Source organism: Trachemys scripta, chromosome 9 (assembly GCF_013100865.1).
Source record: "Trachemys scripta elegans isolate TJP31775 chromosome 9, CAS_Tse_1.0, whole genome shotgun sequence".
NCBI lineage: Eukaryota > Metazoa > Chordata > Testudines > Emydidae > Trachemys > Trachemys scripta.
Window position 1 is genome coordinate 27,499,451 of NC_048306.1, and position 16,406 is coordinate 27,515,856.

At 39.9% G+C, this 16,406-nt stretch overlaps 1 protein-coding gene across 3 annotated transcripts; it reads left to right on the forward strand.

Moving 5' to 3' along the window:
- Positions 1 to 506: 506 nt before the first annotated feature.
- LOC117883311 (protein CXorf21 homolog) lies at positions 507 to 12,233 on the forward strand. Of its 3 annotated transcripts, XM_034782517.1 has the most exons (3): positions 507 to 900; positions 6,453 to 7,840; positions 10,726 to 12,233. In XM_034782517.1, the coding sequence occupies exon 3, from the start codon at positions 10,773 to 10,775 to the stop codon at positions 11,694 to 11,696; it is 924 nt and encodes a 307-aa protein (XP_034638408.1). In that variant the 5' UTR covers positions 507 to 900; positions 6,453 to 7,840; positions 10,726 to 10,772; the 3' UTR covers positions 11,697 to 12,233. The 3 variants fall into 3 exon arrangements, with proteins under 3 accessions (XP_034638408.1, XP_034638409.1, XP_034638407.1); XM_034782518.1 differs by lacking the exon at positions 507 to 900 and having other exon boundaries at positions 5,025 to 7,840; XM_034782516.1 differs by lacking the exons at positions 507 to 900; positions 6,453 to 7,840 and adding an exon at positions 7,847 to 8,784 and having other exon boundaries at positions 10,726 to 12,232.
- Positions 12,234 to 16,406: the final 4,173 nt, after the last annotated feature.

The following is a 16,406-nucleotide window of genomic DNA, read 5'->3' on the forward strand; positions in this document are numbered from 1 at the left end:
TCTGGGCGGGCGGGCGCGTGTACAGGAGAGAGCTCTGTTTTGCTAAGCCTGGCTGGGCCGAAGTGGGGAGGAGCAGCTATTGCTGCCCGCCCGCCCGCCCGCCCGCGATGGCAAAGCCGGCAGCTACTCACCTCCCCTCGCAGCGGCCTGGTTTGGGGAGCGCCTAACCCCGGCCAGGCGGCCTCCAGCCCTGCCCGGTGTCTTCTGGGCTCCCAGCAGCTGCCTTTCCTGCCCGACCCGCCACGTCTCCATGTCTGTGGGGCACCCGCCCCTGAGAATTGCGAGCTTCAAGGAAGAAAAGGGCTGCCCCCATTGCCAGCCCTGTCATTTGTGGGCCCCACCACACCAGCAAGTGTGGCGCCCCCCCAAGTCCTCCTGTGCACACCAGGGCCCCAGGGAGGAGCTGAACCCCTTCAGCCCCCCCTCATGTCCCCATTCCCAAGCAAGAAGAGGGCAGCCCCAGATGTGACCCTACAATTCACAGGGCTACTAAGCCAGAGTGGGGCTCCTCTTGGGGCTCAGATTTCAGCAGCCCCGGTCTGGGCCCATGTCTCACAGATACAACATTGAGCCTGAAGATCTGTGACATCCCACAAACGCTCAGTGTCCCAGCAAAGCCAGCCTGGTGATTTGTGAGGCCCTATTTGTGTGTCTTTGTTTTTTTTTTTTTTTTAAGACATATGGGAATGTCACTCCAGCAAAAGAGGTTAGGTGCCAAAGAGATCTGGTTTTCTTTCCCAGCTGTGCACTGTGGACTTCAGAGCAAAATATCTGCTGACGTAACGCCAGTGGCTGTAATTGCTTCATCTCTGACTTTGGGCAATTTGTGTGACGTTTCCCCCATCTCTGAAATGGAGTAACAATGCCTGCCTCACAAGGAGTATTGTGAAGCTTAATTTGGTAATGTGATTTGAGATTTCAAATGGAAGAGGGCTATTATAATTCAAAATGGTACTACTGTATAAATCCAGATTAATTTGTGCCTACTATATCTTTCTGATTTGCTACAACTTATAAAAAGGGAAGAGACAAGTGGGTTTTGAAGAAGTATAAGAGTAAGCACTAAAGAAATTTGTCATTTTTGTCTATGAAAAATGCAACTAGGCCTCAAAGGTGATGAGCAATTGTAGGAGTTGAAACAATACAGTCAAGCAGGTGGTGCAAGAGAGACATGACTGTAGCACAACTAAAACTCTCATGAGGAAAGTATAGTTATGTTTACACTACTGGAACAAGAGGGGGCATCTGCATAGATTTATTTTATGAAAGTGATAGTTCATAGAATATCAGGGTTAGAAGGGACCTCAGGCGGTCATCTAGTCTAACCCCCTGCTCAAAGCAGGACCAATCCCCAGACAGATTTTTACCCCAGTTCCCTAACTGGCCCCCTCAAAGATTGAGGTCACAACCCTGGGTTTAGTAGGCCAATGCTCAAACCACTGAGTTGTAGTAGTCATATTACTATCCTTGTAGAAGTAATGGACTCAGTTGTTCTTTTAAAACACAGCTCCATATTGGGGGATAGTGCAGAGGCATATAGCCTCCAGTGGAAATCCTGGAACAGTTGTGCCTCAGCTAGGCGTGATGCCTCCAGGAGTGTAAAAGAAGTTTCACCAAAGCACAATCCTTCAACAGGCTGTAGGACACGCTCCTGTTCTGCATGTGGCCAGCTCAGCTGGCTTGTGTGGAGAGCACCGGGGCGTTGACAGATCACTACATTGGGGCACTAGGTCCCATATGGTAGCCTCCTCCCCATAGTCCGGTGGGCTTGAGAAAGAAAAAGAAATTTCAGTGAGGAACCAGCCCAGGGGCCAAAGAAACTGAAGCCACAGGCATGAGCAGCATCAAGAAGATATTGCAGCTGGGGAGATGGGGGGGGGGAAAAACACCACCCTTCCCCCTAGCACCCTCTGGACCCAAGACTATGCAGAGGAACTCCCTTTTGGGGGCCCATAATAAACACAAGGATTCTGATTGTTCCAACCTGACAAAAGAAAGGTGGAAGGCTTCTTGCACCTTTCTGCCTTTTATGCAGGGGCATGTCAAGCCACAAGCCTGGTATGATTTAGGGCTCAATCCTGTTTCAGTGGGGGAAAGGATCGGGCCCTTAGTGATTTTTATAGAAATGTGTGTGTTTGTTAATAACGTATACACTTTCACAATAAACAGGTAAACAGAAAAGGCCTCACTGAGAAATTGGAACACATGGTCAGGTGAGCAGGCAGTTGCTTCAGGAACTGAGATGTATTTGAGGAGTTGAAAGAGATTAGGGCTGCGAAAAATGCAGTGTTGCTGGAGTGGGTTAAAGAGACAGATAGACCTACACCAGCTAAGTTTGAAAAAATCAATCAGTGTAATCATTTTCTATTTCATATTCGTGTGTGTATAAAAGATATAGTCTTAGCTGAAATATGGGATATATTTTGTTTTTTTGGAAAAGATTATGTTAAATCTCACCCTGAGCTGCTACTAATTATAATTTATTTTTAAGGCAGCACCATAGGTGTGCATGGCACTTTACAAGTAAATAAAAATGAGAGGTCTCTGCCTCAAGTTTCTTACAATCTGAAAAAGTCAATACTGCAGGTGATGACAATAAACAATGGGTGAAGACAGAGATATGGGAGAATGAGTCGCAACAGAGGAAGATCATAAGATATGCCTGTTTTTACCTGTTCATCATCTTGGCATGGGACCAGAAGGAAGGCTTCATTCTGTGTTTGCATTTTTCTTACTTGAGTTTCTAGAGTCCGATATCTTCAGATACCTCTTTCCTTATAAATTCTGTTTAACATTTTAGACTTGTAATTCAAAGACCTACACTAACACATTTATGTGACTTTATCACTGTTTACACTTCCACTTGTAATCTGCATTCACCTTCTCAGCTACCTTTAGTGTCTCCTTTACTACATTTTGTTAGTTTAAATATTGGGTATTTGTGGAGGCTGACACATTCCGGTGGAAAGATCTTCTTCCTCCCTCTTTGTGCTGCTGACTCCTTGCAACACTTTAATAGAAAGTTTAATTGTTGTTATCCTCCAAATTATTATTTTACTTAATCTGGTTGTGTGTTATTCCTGAATTGCATGGCTCTAATTCATAAACAACAGTACTGCAATTGACACTAATTTAGTAGTCTCAGTAGAGGAGCCCTGGAGTGAGTTGTATGGAATTTGAACTATCCCATCTGCTCTCAAAGTTGATTCCTCCAGGTCAGGGTTGAGGCATGTTAATGAAGATGGAGAAATGCTTAATTATTATCAGCACTGAATCTGTTGTGTAGAAAGAGAATTTCACTCACGATGATGTAGTGGAGGAAATAGTTATTTCAAATAACCTTTAAATATTAGATTATTTTTATGAGTTCAGTTGGACTCAGCTCTATATTAAATCTGTTTCTTATATATTTGGTCCTGCCATGAGGGCAGGGGACTGGACTCGATGACCTCTCAAGGTCCCTTCCAGTACTAGAGTCTATGAATCTATTCACTTAGAACACAGTATGGGTATATAAGAGAATAAATAATACAGCAGAGAGTATGCATTTCTGCTAGTTGGGGGTAAAGCAGTGGAGGATCTACACAGAACGGTTTCAAATCCGCATGTAAGCAGTGCACATGACAGGTAGTGAAACTCTTCAGAGGAATTTAGAAAGAGGAAATGGACAAGTCACTGACAAAGGAACATGGTTGATTATTTGGGTCATGCAAATGCAGATTCACATAGCCAAAACTGGACTATGTCGGTTTCTTCCCCTATATCCAGCAGTAGCTGGTAGTGGACAGATACAAGGATGCCAGGATTCTGGAACATATGTTGGAGAATTCTTTACGTTAGCTGTGCTATTTTGAAGATCATTTCCTCCCAAAGCACTTTTTCATGATAAGGGCCTATGAGATATTGTAGTTGCCATGTAGTTTACATGCTCTGATTTTTGGAGACGGGATTAATTTGGATTTTAATATTTGTAATGCATAATCCCATCTGTGTTAAAAATCCACATCATAGTCCAGTTTCTCACATAACCAACTTCACTTTGCACAAGACGAGAGCTGGAATGTGTTTGGTTTAGCTGTCTCTAATTTCATTCAAATAAATGTTTGCATATAAGCGCATTATTATTTTGTATCACCTCAAAGTGTGCTAGTTGCTTTATCAAATACACAAAAAGACACGGTCTTTTCCTAGAAGAGTTTACATAAAGGATAATGTCTTTGCTGAAGAGGGGACAACAGTCATTCTAACAAGATTAGATTGGACAAAGAGGGAGGGCCAAAGTTATATAGGACCTTGCTTCTAGTTTATTTTAATTCATAGTTAGGATACATTGTCTGTAGTACTTTACTACTGAGGAATCAATAAATTGGTGGTTATTATTGAAATGTAAAAAGAGGGTACCACATTCACGATGTCCCATGTATTACACATCATTTGTGTGTTTCATTTCTACATTTTCCCTCCATCAGCATATGGGTAGTATTCTAGTACTTGCAAGACAATTAAATTCTTATTATCTGCCAAAGAGTAGGAAACTTGATAAGGGAACTAACCGAAAATTCTTTCGGTGCCTGTTTATCTATTAACTAGTGCTTGAGAGGATTGTACAATGTTAACAAACTGCTTTCCTACTTGGAAATCCACATGACTTGTCAGTCATATCAGCTGGTCACTGACTGATCTGAAAACCAAAACCACATTTGTCTTCTGCAGTTCATGAGTTCTTGTTTGTTCTACAACTTGGGACTAGTGGCACTTTATATTTTGTTCTGTACTATCTCATTGAAAGGATTATGTTTTGTTAGTTTTTTTCCCCATTTACCTGTGTAACCCACACACCTTCTGGGTATGGTGTTCTGTCCCATCTAGTGGCACCAACATCAGAGAGAGAAGGAGAGAGAGAGAGACTGCTAACAGCCAGTTGGCTTAGTGTTCATGCGGTAGAGGCTCATGCACTAAGCTCTAGAGGTCCCTGGTTCAATCCCGTCTGCCGACAACCGGCGTCTGTTGGCGTTAAACCTGATTAAACAGATGTCACAATATAATCTTAGTTCTGCAACTAAAGAAAGTACCACTGTGTTCTTGTAAAACAGCACTTTAATTTAAAGAAAAGGGAAGTAACTAAGATAGTGAAGGATAGACATTTCCCAATTTGCGGTCTCATTTTTCTATATCTGGAGACTCCTTGTAATGTATGTCAATGGAAAAAGATGTGAGGAGCTGAGGCACCCATGAATTTATTAAAATTTTAGTTTTGGAGAGTTTGCTATCCTGATTATGCCAAATGAATCTTTTGTGTACTTTAAGATACACAACATACTACACAGTCCATTCAGTGATAGGGCACTTGTCTGAAGCTGTAAATTAGCTTCATATGTCCAATAATCCAGTTACAAATGGAAATGCTGCAGGAAGAAGAAGCCTTCGATTTTCCACAAAAGGAACTTCATTTCCAAGAAAATTTGAAGTTATCAATTTAACACTTGGCTATTCAGTTTCTCATACAGCAAATTAGTCTCTGCCCCTGCTGAATCAAACCTAATGGAGAATTGTAAACTAATCCCCTGATTTTATATTTTCATTTTATCTACTGAAAATATTAACTGCACAAGCAATATAAAATGGTAGAAAACAATATTGATTGCCTTGTCTGTGTATAGTATATTACAACATAATCCTGCAGGCTTCTGAGGGGCAGATATCTCAGAGGTTTCTGGGAGTTTTTACTGTGGGCAAGATTCTGATAATTTTACTCGCATTCAATTTTAGTACTATACTCAACAAATAGTCCCAATGGGACTATTCATTGGGTAAGAGTTTCAGAAATTGACATTCTTACTATTAGAATATATTAATTGTATTATGGTAGCACATTGGTGCCCCAGTCATGAAGCAAGACTCCATTTTGCTAGGCCCTGTGCAAATGCAGAGCAAAAAGAAACTTTCTTAACCAAAAGAATTTGTAGTCTGAGTAGATTGTAAGGACTTCGGAAAGATTGTCAAAGATATTTAGGTGCCTGAAGATGCAGATAAGTGCCTAGTGGGATTTTCAAAAGCATCTAACCTATTTAGGCCCTTGTATCCTTAGAAGAACCCTGTATTTTAAGAAATTAGTTAACCAAGTCCTTATGTGAAAAAGAGAAAACATATGCAATGTATCTTTAGTGCTAGTGGATCTGTCAAAGGATCAGACGAATATCCATATATATTTAACTGTGGCCTTAATTTTATTCTTTAGGAGATGGGGTGAAATAGTTTAATAATTAGGCTCTTGGAACTTTACATTCTAAAGAAGCCAATAGTGAAGAAAAAACACTGATTTTTTAAAACATTAATTCTTCATAGAATATTCTAGTTAGTATATTTTAATCCACTTAATGTGCAATCCATTATGATTATTTGATTGTCCATTTGATCTGCCTCATATCCTTTCATCCTTTGCATATTCACAGAGTCATGAGGGACTGACCTTCAGTAATGCTGAATAACCTCTGCTTGAACTGAAGTCACTAGGAACTGCAAGATCTCAACACCTCTGAAAATCCATCCGTGAAGCAATATGCTCTTGCCATCAGCAAGTGCAGGCAAACTTCTGAACGTTCTCAGCTTTACTGCTCTTCATTGTAAATCCACATGCACAGATTAGGCCTTCTATTATCATAGAATTTTTATTTTTCTTAAAGAAAGTACATTTATTAAAATAACAAAGAAACAATGTAAGGGGTCAATGCCTCCTGCTGCCCCCATGTGACAGATATTCACCCTTGAAGGTCTCTCAAATCACTAGAAAGAAAACCCTTTTTCAATGGGAAAACCTTGTTGGGGCTCTGTTATTGGTTTAGAAGATTCCAGTCTGACCCCACTGCACGTCTTAACGTAAAGTCCTACAGATTCAACTTAAATCGATCTCACATGACTTCTCATCACTGTCTGTTTGTCCAGATTTTTCCTAAGCCTCATGCAACTCTCATTCTTGGTGCTAGACCACCAGATTCTCCCCCTTCCCAGTGTCCCCTGACTAATGAAGGGCTTACACGGTCCTTACCATCCTGAGGTTAAACCCTAGTCCCAAACAATTATAAACCACTTTGCCTGAATTTTTGTCTCCTCCAGGAGATTCTGGGAACCCTTTTCAGCCACAGCTTCCTCTGCCTCTTTAACCCCAGACAGGCCCTGTAAACAGACCCTCTCTTGTTGCAGCTTCCTCTTTATATAATGTGTTCTTAGCCCTTTCCCAGCTGAGACTAATAGCTCCAATTGAGTTAGTCCAGGAGTACTCAAATAGGCTAGATCAGCACCACACTGAGAAGCAGCTACGTAGTCCCAGGGGACTGGTCCTGTTCCCTTAAAGGGACACATCCTGTGACAAAAAGCTTCTACCAAGTGGTACAAAGTGATGAGTAAGAAGGAAAGGGTCCACCTCAGAGAAACATCAGCAATAGTGAAAGAAAAAAAGATGAACAATCTTATCCTTTGTTAGATATTTCTTTGGCACCAGAATCCTCAGCTAGTGTAAATTGGTGTAAGTTCATTGGTGTGTGGCTCTTGAAGTCTGATAGACAAAGACACATTTTTAAACAGCCTTCAACCCAATCCGCAAGTCATCCCACAGAAATGAGAGTATTTAAACATTTAACTATATGCTTGTAGTACAGATCAGATATTTAGATGTCTAAATGCTATAATATCTCATGGCAATTCATCGGAATGCAGAATTAGTCTGCAAATTTGGAGGCTAGTTTTGAAACTCAACCTTTAATTTGAGCTGCTGTTACTAACCAATGAAGCTTACAATTACCGCTCCCCCTCCCCCCAATTTGGAGGAAAGAGAAATGAGAAGGTGAGAGTTAGTTTTAATTTTAAAACAAAATAAGTTTCTAACCTTTTTCCTTGTAAAGAAAACCTAAGCAAACCAATCATGAGTTTTGAAAGGTTGTCACTGATTTTTTTCTAAAGATGGTATGTTATCCACAGTGCCTTGGCTTCCAGTCACCCATGGTTGTCCTTTAGGGTCTGGAGAAGCCGTAACCATGGGTTGTTTGATTATTGCAATGATCCCAGATCATGTCACAGCTGAGGTAGTCAGTGGTGCCCAGGTTACAGTTGATAGGACTAGGACACTGCAAACTGCCAGCTGTGTGCACTCTGGCTACAAGGAGGGACATAACAGCGTGATCTACTGGCTCTGTTCTGAGCATTACATTTTAAAAAACAATCTTTATACTTTTACCCTCACTTATGCATGTTCTGTACCTGCAAATGAAGAAACTTGTACCTACAAACATTTGCCTCTGCAAATCAGAGAGACATCTAATTTAATAACTAAATTCAGTCGTTTGTAGATGGAAATGAGCAATAGAATGCTTGATTGCGTCCTTGCATTTTGAAATGTACTACGAGCATGGCCAAAGGTATCAAACGGAAATCTACTAGACACATTAATCTTTTAGTAATCTTAGTTATTTTTAGTTGACATATTGCAAAATTAAAAAGCAGTCATACTAGTTGTGAACATTACACCAGAATCAGGCCCATCCAGACTCATTTTTTACATCCTCTTTTGGATTTGGTGTCACTGCTTGTTTACAGACCACACAGTTTTCCACTGGTGACGGCACTTCTGTTTTAAAAATTGCACAAAAAGAGGAACAAAATTGTGTGTGCTCCAGTTATTGCTCACACTGTCTGAAGTGAATAAAGAGAATTTATTCTAAGGTTGCTGCAGCTGTAGTCATGGAATGTTAGGTTATGTGACTATCCACATCTTATACTGATTCTGAAAGGGTAAGTCTGGTTTACTTTAGTTTGTCTCAGCTTATCTTTTGTTACGGAATTTAGAGTCCCACTTATTTTGCTTAAAATAACTGAAAGTATATGTATTTTTAAAGTATACTTGCTAAGGTTCCCATATTTTTGACAACTTGCTCTAATACTTTGAACCAAGTGTTAGAGGCAAACTTTTCATAAGTAACTAAGGCCCAGCTCCTCAAAACTATTTCGGCACATATCTCCAATTGATTTCAATAGGAGTTAGGCACCTAAATACCTTTGCACATCTGGGCTTAACTCCCATTTTCAAAAGTGAGTCAGGCACGTCGTTGCCTAAGTCTCATTGACTTTCAATGAGATTCAGGCTCATAAGTGCCTGTGTCTCTTTTGAATATGGCACCTGGGCACTTTTAAAATTTTTATCTTGCATCTTTGCTTGTGTGAGAGGTATTAAAAATAAAGTAAAATGGTTAAATTATTTTAGCTGCTGAAGGATCTGTGTTTTGTGCTTTTTCTGAGCATAGGTGTCATTCTTATGACATTTGAATTAGAGTGTGCTTATTAATATGTGGGGTACTTAAAATCAATTCTGCTTTGGAAAGAGTTATTTTAAGGGTTGGTTCTGGTATCACACCTGCTCTACAGAGGTGTCACTTTATATTAAACAACTATCCCCTTATTTAAACAGATTTTAAAGTGCTGATGTGAGCCCTGCTTGCCCAAGTCTGTCAATTCTGGGCTGTCAATTCTGTGTGTAGACATATCCTGAGTGCTCCAGAGATGCCCAAAGGGAGCAGTCCCCCTGTGCTGGGACAACATTGCAAAGGCATTCAAAGTGAAGAGGAGACTTTTGGTGTTCTCCTGCTTCGTTCTCCCACATAAGGGTCAGCCACAATGTGGTCCTCAGTGAGTGTGGGTCAGAGCCAACTCCCACTGAAGTCAATGGAAAGACTCTCATTCATTTCAATAGGAGATGGATTGAATCCTAAAGGCTTGCTCCATCTAAGTCAATTGGAGTTTTACCACTGACTCCAAAGGGTGCAGGATCAAGCCCTGTGTGAGCAAATACAATTAAAAGGCAAAGCCAAGGAATCACAAAATGTAGTAGCTAACTATTTTGAGATGTGTAGTTTAGTTTTTAATTATTCATGATAATATTTCATAATGTATTAGTGAACGAATGCAGTGAATTTAGTAAAATTCTGGACTCTTAGTAATACAAGAGCTCATTACAGTATCTGCTTAAATTTTGGCGAATAGTTCGGCAATATACCCAACATTTTTATGTAAATAAGCAAGATATTGCTGCAATGGGGGCTCAGTCCTGCAAGGTGCTGAGCATTCTTGGGAAGTGATGAACACCCTCAGCTCACACTGAAGGCAGTGGAAGTTGCGGCCATTCGGTATCTCACTGGCGAGCTCAACACCTTGCATGATTAGCCCCTTAGTTTACTAAAAAAAAGTGTGTAGAGGATTATCATCAGTCAGAACTTCAGCTGGTGAAATCAGTTGTTGCGCTGTTTCTTTCAGTAGCACTATGTCGATTTTACACCAGCTGAGGATCTGGCACAGTCACCAAATGAAAAAGACTTCATTGATTAAATCTTTCTAAGAACAAGTCATGTGCATAATGTAGCACAATTGTCACAATTCAGAAGAAGGGTCCAAGACTGAGCTGATATGGAAAATGAAGGATCAAATTATTGGCCTAACTCTTTTCTTTTTCTTTTTCAGAATGATTTTTATTGACATGATGGCTTTACTTTATCTGGCTATAAAAATGAAATTGGTGAAAAAGCAATTAAGTTACTGTTTGTTAAAATAAAAAATGCCCCACACATTGCAGTCTGCATGAAGCATACATTTTTTAAAAAACTTTTTATCAATTAAGGATAAAATAGCCCTTACTGTTATGCTTATTTTGCATTACCTTACATGGCTTCTTTGTATTTGCAGGAATATAGTGAACTCTGCTGGTTAGTGAGTCTCTAGCACTGATCAACATGTTGGCAGAAGGCATCCTAACTGGAATCATATACAAAGAAAGAAAACAGAACATAGATAAACCCCACAAATGTCACAGAAAAGATGAAAGGGAAACCTGGAAAGATCACCTTATAGATACACCAGCAATTAAAGATTTTGCTTCAGAATCTGAGAAGCAGAATGAGATCATTGCAAAAGGTAGCAAAATTGAAAATAATAAAGAGCTTCAATGGAAATCTAAAGAAGAGCTACCTGCAAAAGAACATAGTGCACACATTAAAGGAACAATATCTGAAGCTTTACATATACCAGGAAGAGAACAAATTCATGAAAACCAGGTGGATTTGTATAGATCCTGGTCATGCCACAGTATTTATCAAAACTATCCTGACTTACATATTGGAGGAGACCATGTAGGAGGTTATATGCGGGATTCAGGTTGCATTATGGACCACATAAGTGATGAACTTGTTGATGGCCCGGTTTTATTGTCAGGAGATATTCTATTGGGTCATTCCCCTCAAAATGAGCCTCTTGAAAAAACAGCTACAAAGTCCTTGAATGGTGATGAAGGTGGAGAAAGGAGTATGACACTCCACAAGCAGCCTCTTTCGAATTCTGTGCTGAATAACTACATGGATACAAAGGTGGAAGAGCTCTATAAACAGTTTTTTGAAGAGAACCTGACCAGGTGTGGTTCTGTAACAAACCTCCTGACTTCCAGTTTGATCATGAATAACCTAAAACAGATAAACCTTCAGATCTCCCAAGAACAGACTATAGAAACATGTAAAGCTAGAGAAGTGCTTTTACATTCTCTAGCTTTGTTTAGTTTCCGCAATGCTGCCAGTGGAAACAGCTCTGAATTTAGCACTCCAAATTTACAGTTCTCAAACTCACTAAGCAAGCGAAAGAGCTCCCGGGTACAGTTTACATCATGATTGAACTGTTTGGTTACAGCAGTGGTTCTCAAACTTTTGTACTGGTGACCCCTTTCACACACAAGCCTCTGAGTGCCATCCCGTTATAAATTAAAAACATTTTTAATATATTTAACACCATTATCAATGCTGGAGGGAAAGCAGGGTTTGAAGTGGAGGCTCACAGCTCGTAACCCCCCATGTAATAACCTCGGGACCCCCTGTGGGGTACTGACCCTCAGTTTGAGAACCCCTGGGATACAGCCTATTTTTCAGCTGCCGTCTCTTTTCTTTCAGGATTACTTTGTGAAATGTACCAAATTAGACACTACTGACTTCTTAAAATAAATTTTGACATTTAAACCACACTTTGTCTGTGGTGCCACTCCATTGCTTGTTACCGGACTAAAATAAAGATCATGTGTCTTTGTGTGGTTGAATGTAATCCAAATGAAATTTTTATACAAAATCCTATTGAGCTAAATTTTCAAAGTGGCCTAAGACCAGCTTCTAAGAGTCCAGCCCTGCCAACACCTAGTGTGTGACTAATTATACATAGGGCTAGTACTTATGCAGTCAAAGTTAGTCACGTGCATAAATGTTGGTATGATTTTGCCCTAAGAAATTAATCCAGAACCCAATGAAATTGATGACTCACATTGATTTCAGTGGTCTTTGGATCAGGCCATACATTTGAACCAATAATTTTGTGCATTTAAATTTAGAGGTTGCTATTGCAGATTTCACCCATTATGTCTGAGAAAATGGCCTTCTGTTTTGAAAATCCTGTTTAACAATTTGGTTTATTTTGCATAGCATCTTACATATATCAAATGCATATAAAAATGTTTATCGGAGAGGAAAATCAATGACAATACTCTATAGAAGGATGAAATGTGCATTTATATGAGGTTAAAACATGTTTTGTATTATACAGGTAGAGTACATTACAATGGAAAACTACAGATACATTAGCTTCTAAAAATTTAAATAGGTCAAGTTTATAAAATGTTAAAAATATTTCAGTTACTGTAAAGGTGACATTTCTATTCATTTAAAATGTCATTTACTTAAATAAAAGTTTCCATATATTAGACAACAAAATCCACTCAGATTCCCAAAATATATAACATGATTACTTCTGCCTACCATTTGCATTTTAAAAATAGGACTCCTTGTTGTGTTTTTCTGAAAAATACACCCTTATGACCTCAGCAAGTTAAGAGTGTGTTGCAATGTTACTGAAAGGCAAAGATATTGCAAGTTTTGTTCCTATTACCCTAAATCAGTAGTTCTCAAAGTTTTATACTGATGACCCCTTTCACCCAGCAAGCCTCTGAGTGCGACCCTCCGCCTTATAAATTATATATTTTTTTATATATTTAACACCATTAAAATACTGGAGGCAAAGTGGGATTTGGAATGGAGGCTGACAGTTCATGACCCCCCATGTAATAACTTCGTGACCTCTTGAGGGATCCTGACCCCCAGTTTGAGAACCCCTGCCCTAAATGTTACATGCAGATTTCATTACGAAAATGTGTTCACTTTGCCTGCAGCCATCATTTCCTCCCTGCTGGAAATGTCTTTTGTTGTAAATTATCACTATGTTGATATTATACTGTGATGAATGAACGGAAGTTTGATATCTCAATTGTACAAGCAAGTTTTCTCTCAATGGGTAAGCTACTGCTCTGACTCACACCAAAACCAATGAGGTAATTTGAGGCACCTGCAGTTCTGTGCCTCCAATCCTGAACTCAGTGGATTTACCAGTGTAAATGCTAGCAGAAAAATGTATTTAACCTTTCTGCCTAATGATAAACTTTCAGAATGCATGCTGTACTGGTAGTTAAATAATATTATTCAGAGTTACTGATGTCAAGCAACACCCAGGTATGGGACACTGTTTTATAAATTAGTGCTTCTCAGTGAAATTTAATATGTAGTAGTCAATGTAAAAGTATTTTTTTCTTCTGAAACATTTGCTAAACAGTGTAACACACAGATTCTAAATCTGTCAATCCTCAAAGGGAATGTGAAGGATCTTGTGACATTTAAGTAATAATATATTAAATGCTAATATCTTTGTGTTTATAAATCAAGATCCTTTCCATCTGATTGGTACTTTGCAAAGAGCAAAGTGTTTCTTACCTAGCATCTTTATTTATTTAAAAAAAATCATTTGTGATTTTGTTGCAAGTCACAATGAAAATATCAGCAGGCTTGAAAGAACAATATCAGAAGAGAGACACTTGAATTCATAAAGGGTCCAGTCACTTACTCAAGTGAGTTATCTTCATTGGTACTATTCACATTAGTTCAGGCTTCAGGACTGGGCTATAATTTGAGATTGTCAATCCCTTGGCCTGTAGGAATCAGGTAACTTGCAGAAATAGCGTAGTTGAGTTTCAGTGGAGCAGAATGAGAGCCATATCTTCTTAAGTATCTCTTTTTAAAACTGATTCATGGCACAGCATGGCATGATGGTACTAGAGATGGAATTAGCTGGCTGAAAAGTGCGGTTTTGGGGCAAGTTCATATTGTATTCAGCAAATAACTTTGGTTGAAAAAAACGATTTTTTAAAAAAGTCTAACCATTTCATTTTGGCATTTCTGGAATGAAGCATTTTGACTTTTCTTTCTAAAATAAGTTTTTGTTTTGAAAATTGCCAATTTTTTAAAAGACTTTAAAAAGGGGCTAAAACCCCCAAAGTGAAACTAAATGTTTGTTTTGCTGAGAAACCTAAAAAAATTCCATTTTGAATCAACCCAAAACAATTTTATTTTTAAAAAAATTGGTTCAGTCAGTATTTGTCCAGTTCTAGATGGTACAATTGGAGGATTCTGCACCAACTTTCTCTTATAGGACATGGTTTCAAATAATCTGCTAACTATATAGCTGGTCAAATAGTGGGACAGAAAGCATGAATATGTCATAGATTTTAAGGCCAGATTTTAAGGGATCATCTAGTCTGACCTCCTGCACATCACAGGCCACAGAACATCACCCACCCACCCACTCCTAGAGTACCCCTTAACTTCTGGAGGAGGGATAGCTGAGTGGTTTGAGCATTAGTCTGCTAAACTCAGGGTTGTGAGTTCAATCCTTGAGGGGGCCCATTTAGGGATCGGGGGCAAAAATCTTTCTGGGGATTTGTCCTGCTTTGAGCAGGGGGTTGGACTAGAGGTCCCTGATATTCTGTGATTCTGGCCGAGTTACTAAAGTCCTCAAATCTTGATTTAAAGACTTGAAGTTAAAGAGACTCCACCATTTACCCTAGTTCAAACCAGCAAGTGACGTGTGTCCCATGCTGCAGAGATTGGTGAAAATCCCCAGGGTCTCTGCCAGCCTGACTTGTGGGGAAATGATCAGTTAGACTCTGAGTAAAATCCACCAGCCAGAGACCTGGGAAAGAATTTTCTGTAGTAACTCAGGGCCCCCATCTCTGGCTGTCAGACATATTTGCTAATAGCAGTTATGGATGGGCCATATGTCATTGTAGGCAATCTTATCACACCATTCATTCCATAAACTTTATCAAGCTCATTCTTGAAACAAGTGAGGTTTTTTACCTCCACTACTCCCCTTGGAAGGCTGTTCCAGAACTTCACTCCCCTGATGGTTAGAAACCTTCATCTAACTTCAAGCCTAAAGTTATTGATGGCCATTTTATATCAATTTGTTCATATGCCAGCATTGGCCCTTAATTTAAAGAAGTCCTCTCCCCCACCCCCTCTGATGCATAGGCGCCGATTTCCCCTTTGCCTGGTGGGTGCTCGACACCTCCCTGCCCCGGCCCCACCCCTCCACCGCCTCTTTCCGCCCCTGCACCACCCTTGTCCCGCCCCCATTCCACCCCTGCCCCAAAGTCCCTGCCCCCATTCCACCCCCATCCCCCAAGTCCCCGCCCCTGCCCTGCCTCTTCTCCGCCTCATCCCCTGAGCGTGCCATGTCCCTGCTCCTCCCCCTCCCTCCCGGAAAGTCCAAAGCGCTGCCAAACAGCTGTTAGGCGGCAGGGCGGCAGGAAGCGGAGGGGGTGGGGGAGCTTGGCTGCCAGTGGGTGCAGAGCACCAGCTAATTTTTCCCTGTGGGTGCTCCAGCCCCAGAGCACCCAAAGAGTCGGCGCCTATGCTCTGATGTATTTATAAAGATTTCATTTCACTGAGTCTCTTCAAGTCATCAAAACTAGTCTGGATGATTCAGCTGAATGCATGTATTTGATGTTTAATGCTCGTATTCAGTTGCAAATACATGTATTTGACATCCAATATTTATATTCAAACTACTCACTTTGAGATCAAATTTCAAACCTCAAACACTGACTACATCAGGAACTGTGCAGAAACTTCAGAGCTATTATTTGTTAATTTAATAGATTCCCATGTTATGGGATTGATTTATAAAGGGTTTGTGAAGCAAAAAAAGAAAAGAAAAGCTACAATTCACTCAATTTTGTGTTTAGGAACTACTGTTTGACCAGGTGAAACTGGGGCAGGTGACAATAAAGAGAGAGGCATATAAAAATATAACAACAGCCACATTATTAAATTAACTATGTGTATGGTGAGATTATTCAAAACAATTAGGGTTGCAATTTCCTCCATGCTCAGTTTGGAAGTCTCGTGTTTGAGAATCTTAGGAGAAAGGCCAGGTTAACATTAGGTGTAGTTTTTGGTTTCATTTTACATCTGATGATGTTTTTGAACACTTTTTTTCACTGAAGATAT

Bases quoted from the DNA above. Each gene is read 5' to 3' on its own strand.
- LOC117883311 (XM_034782517.1), top strand. From the start codon at position 10,773: ATGTTGGCAGAAGGCATCCTAACTGGAATCATATACAAAGAAAGAAAA.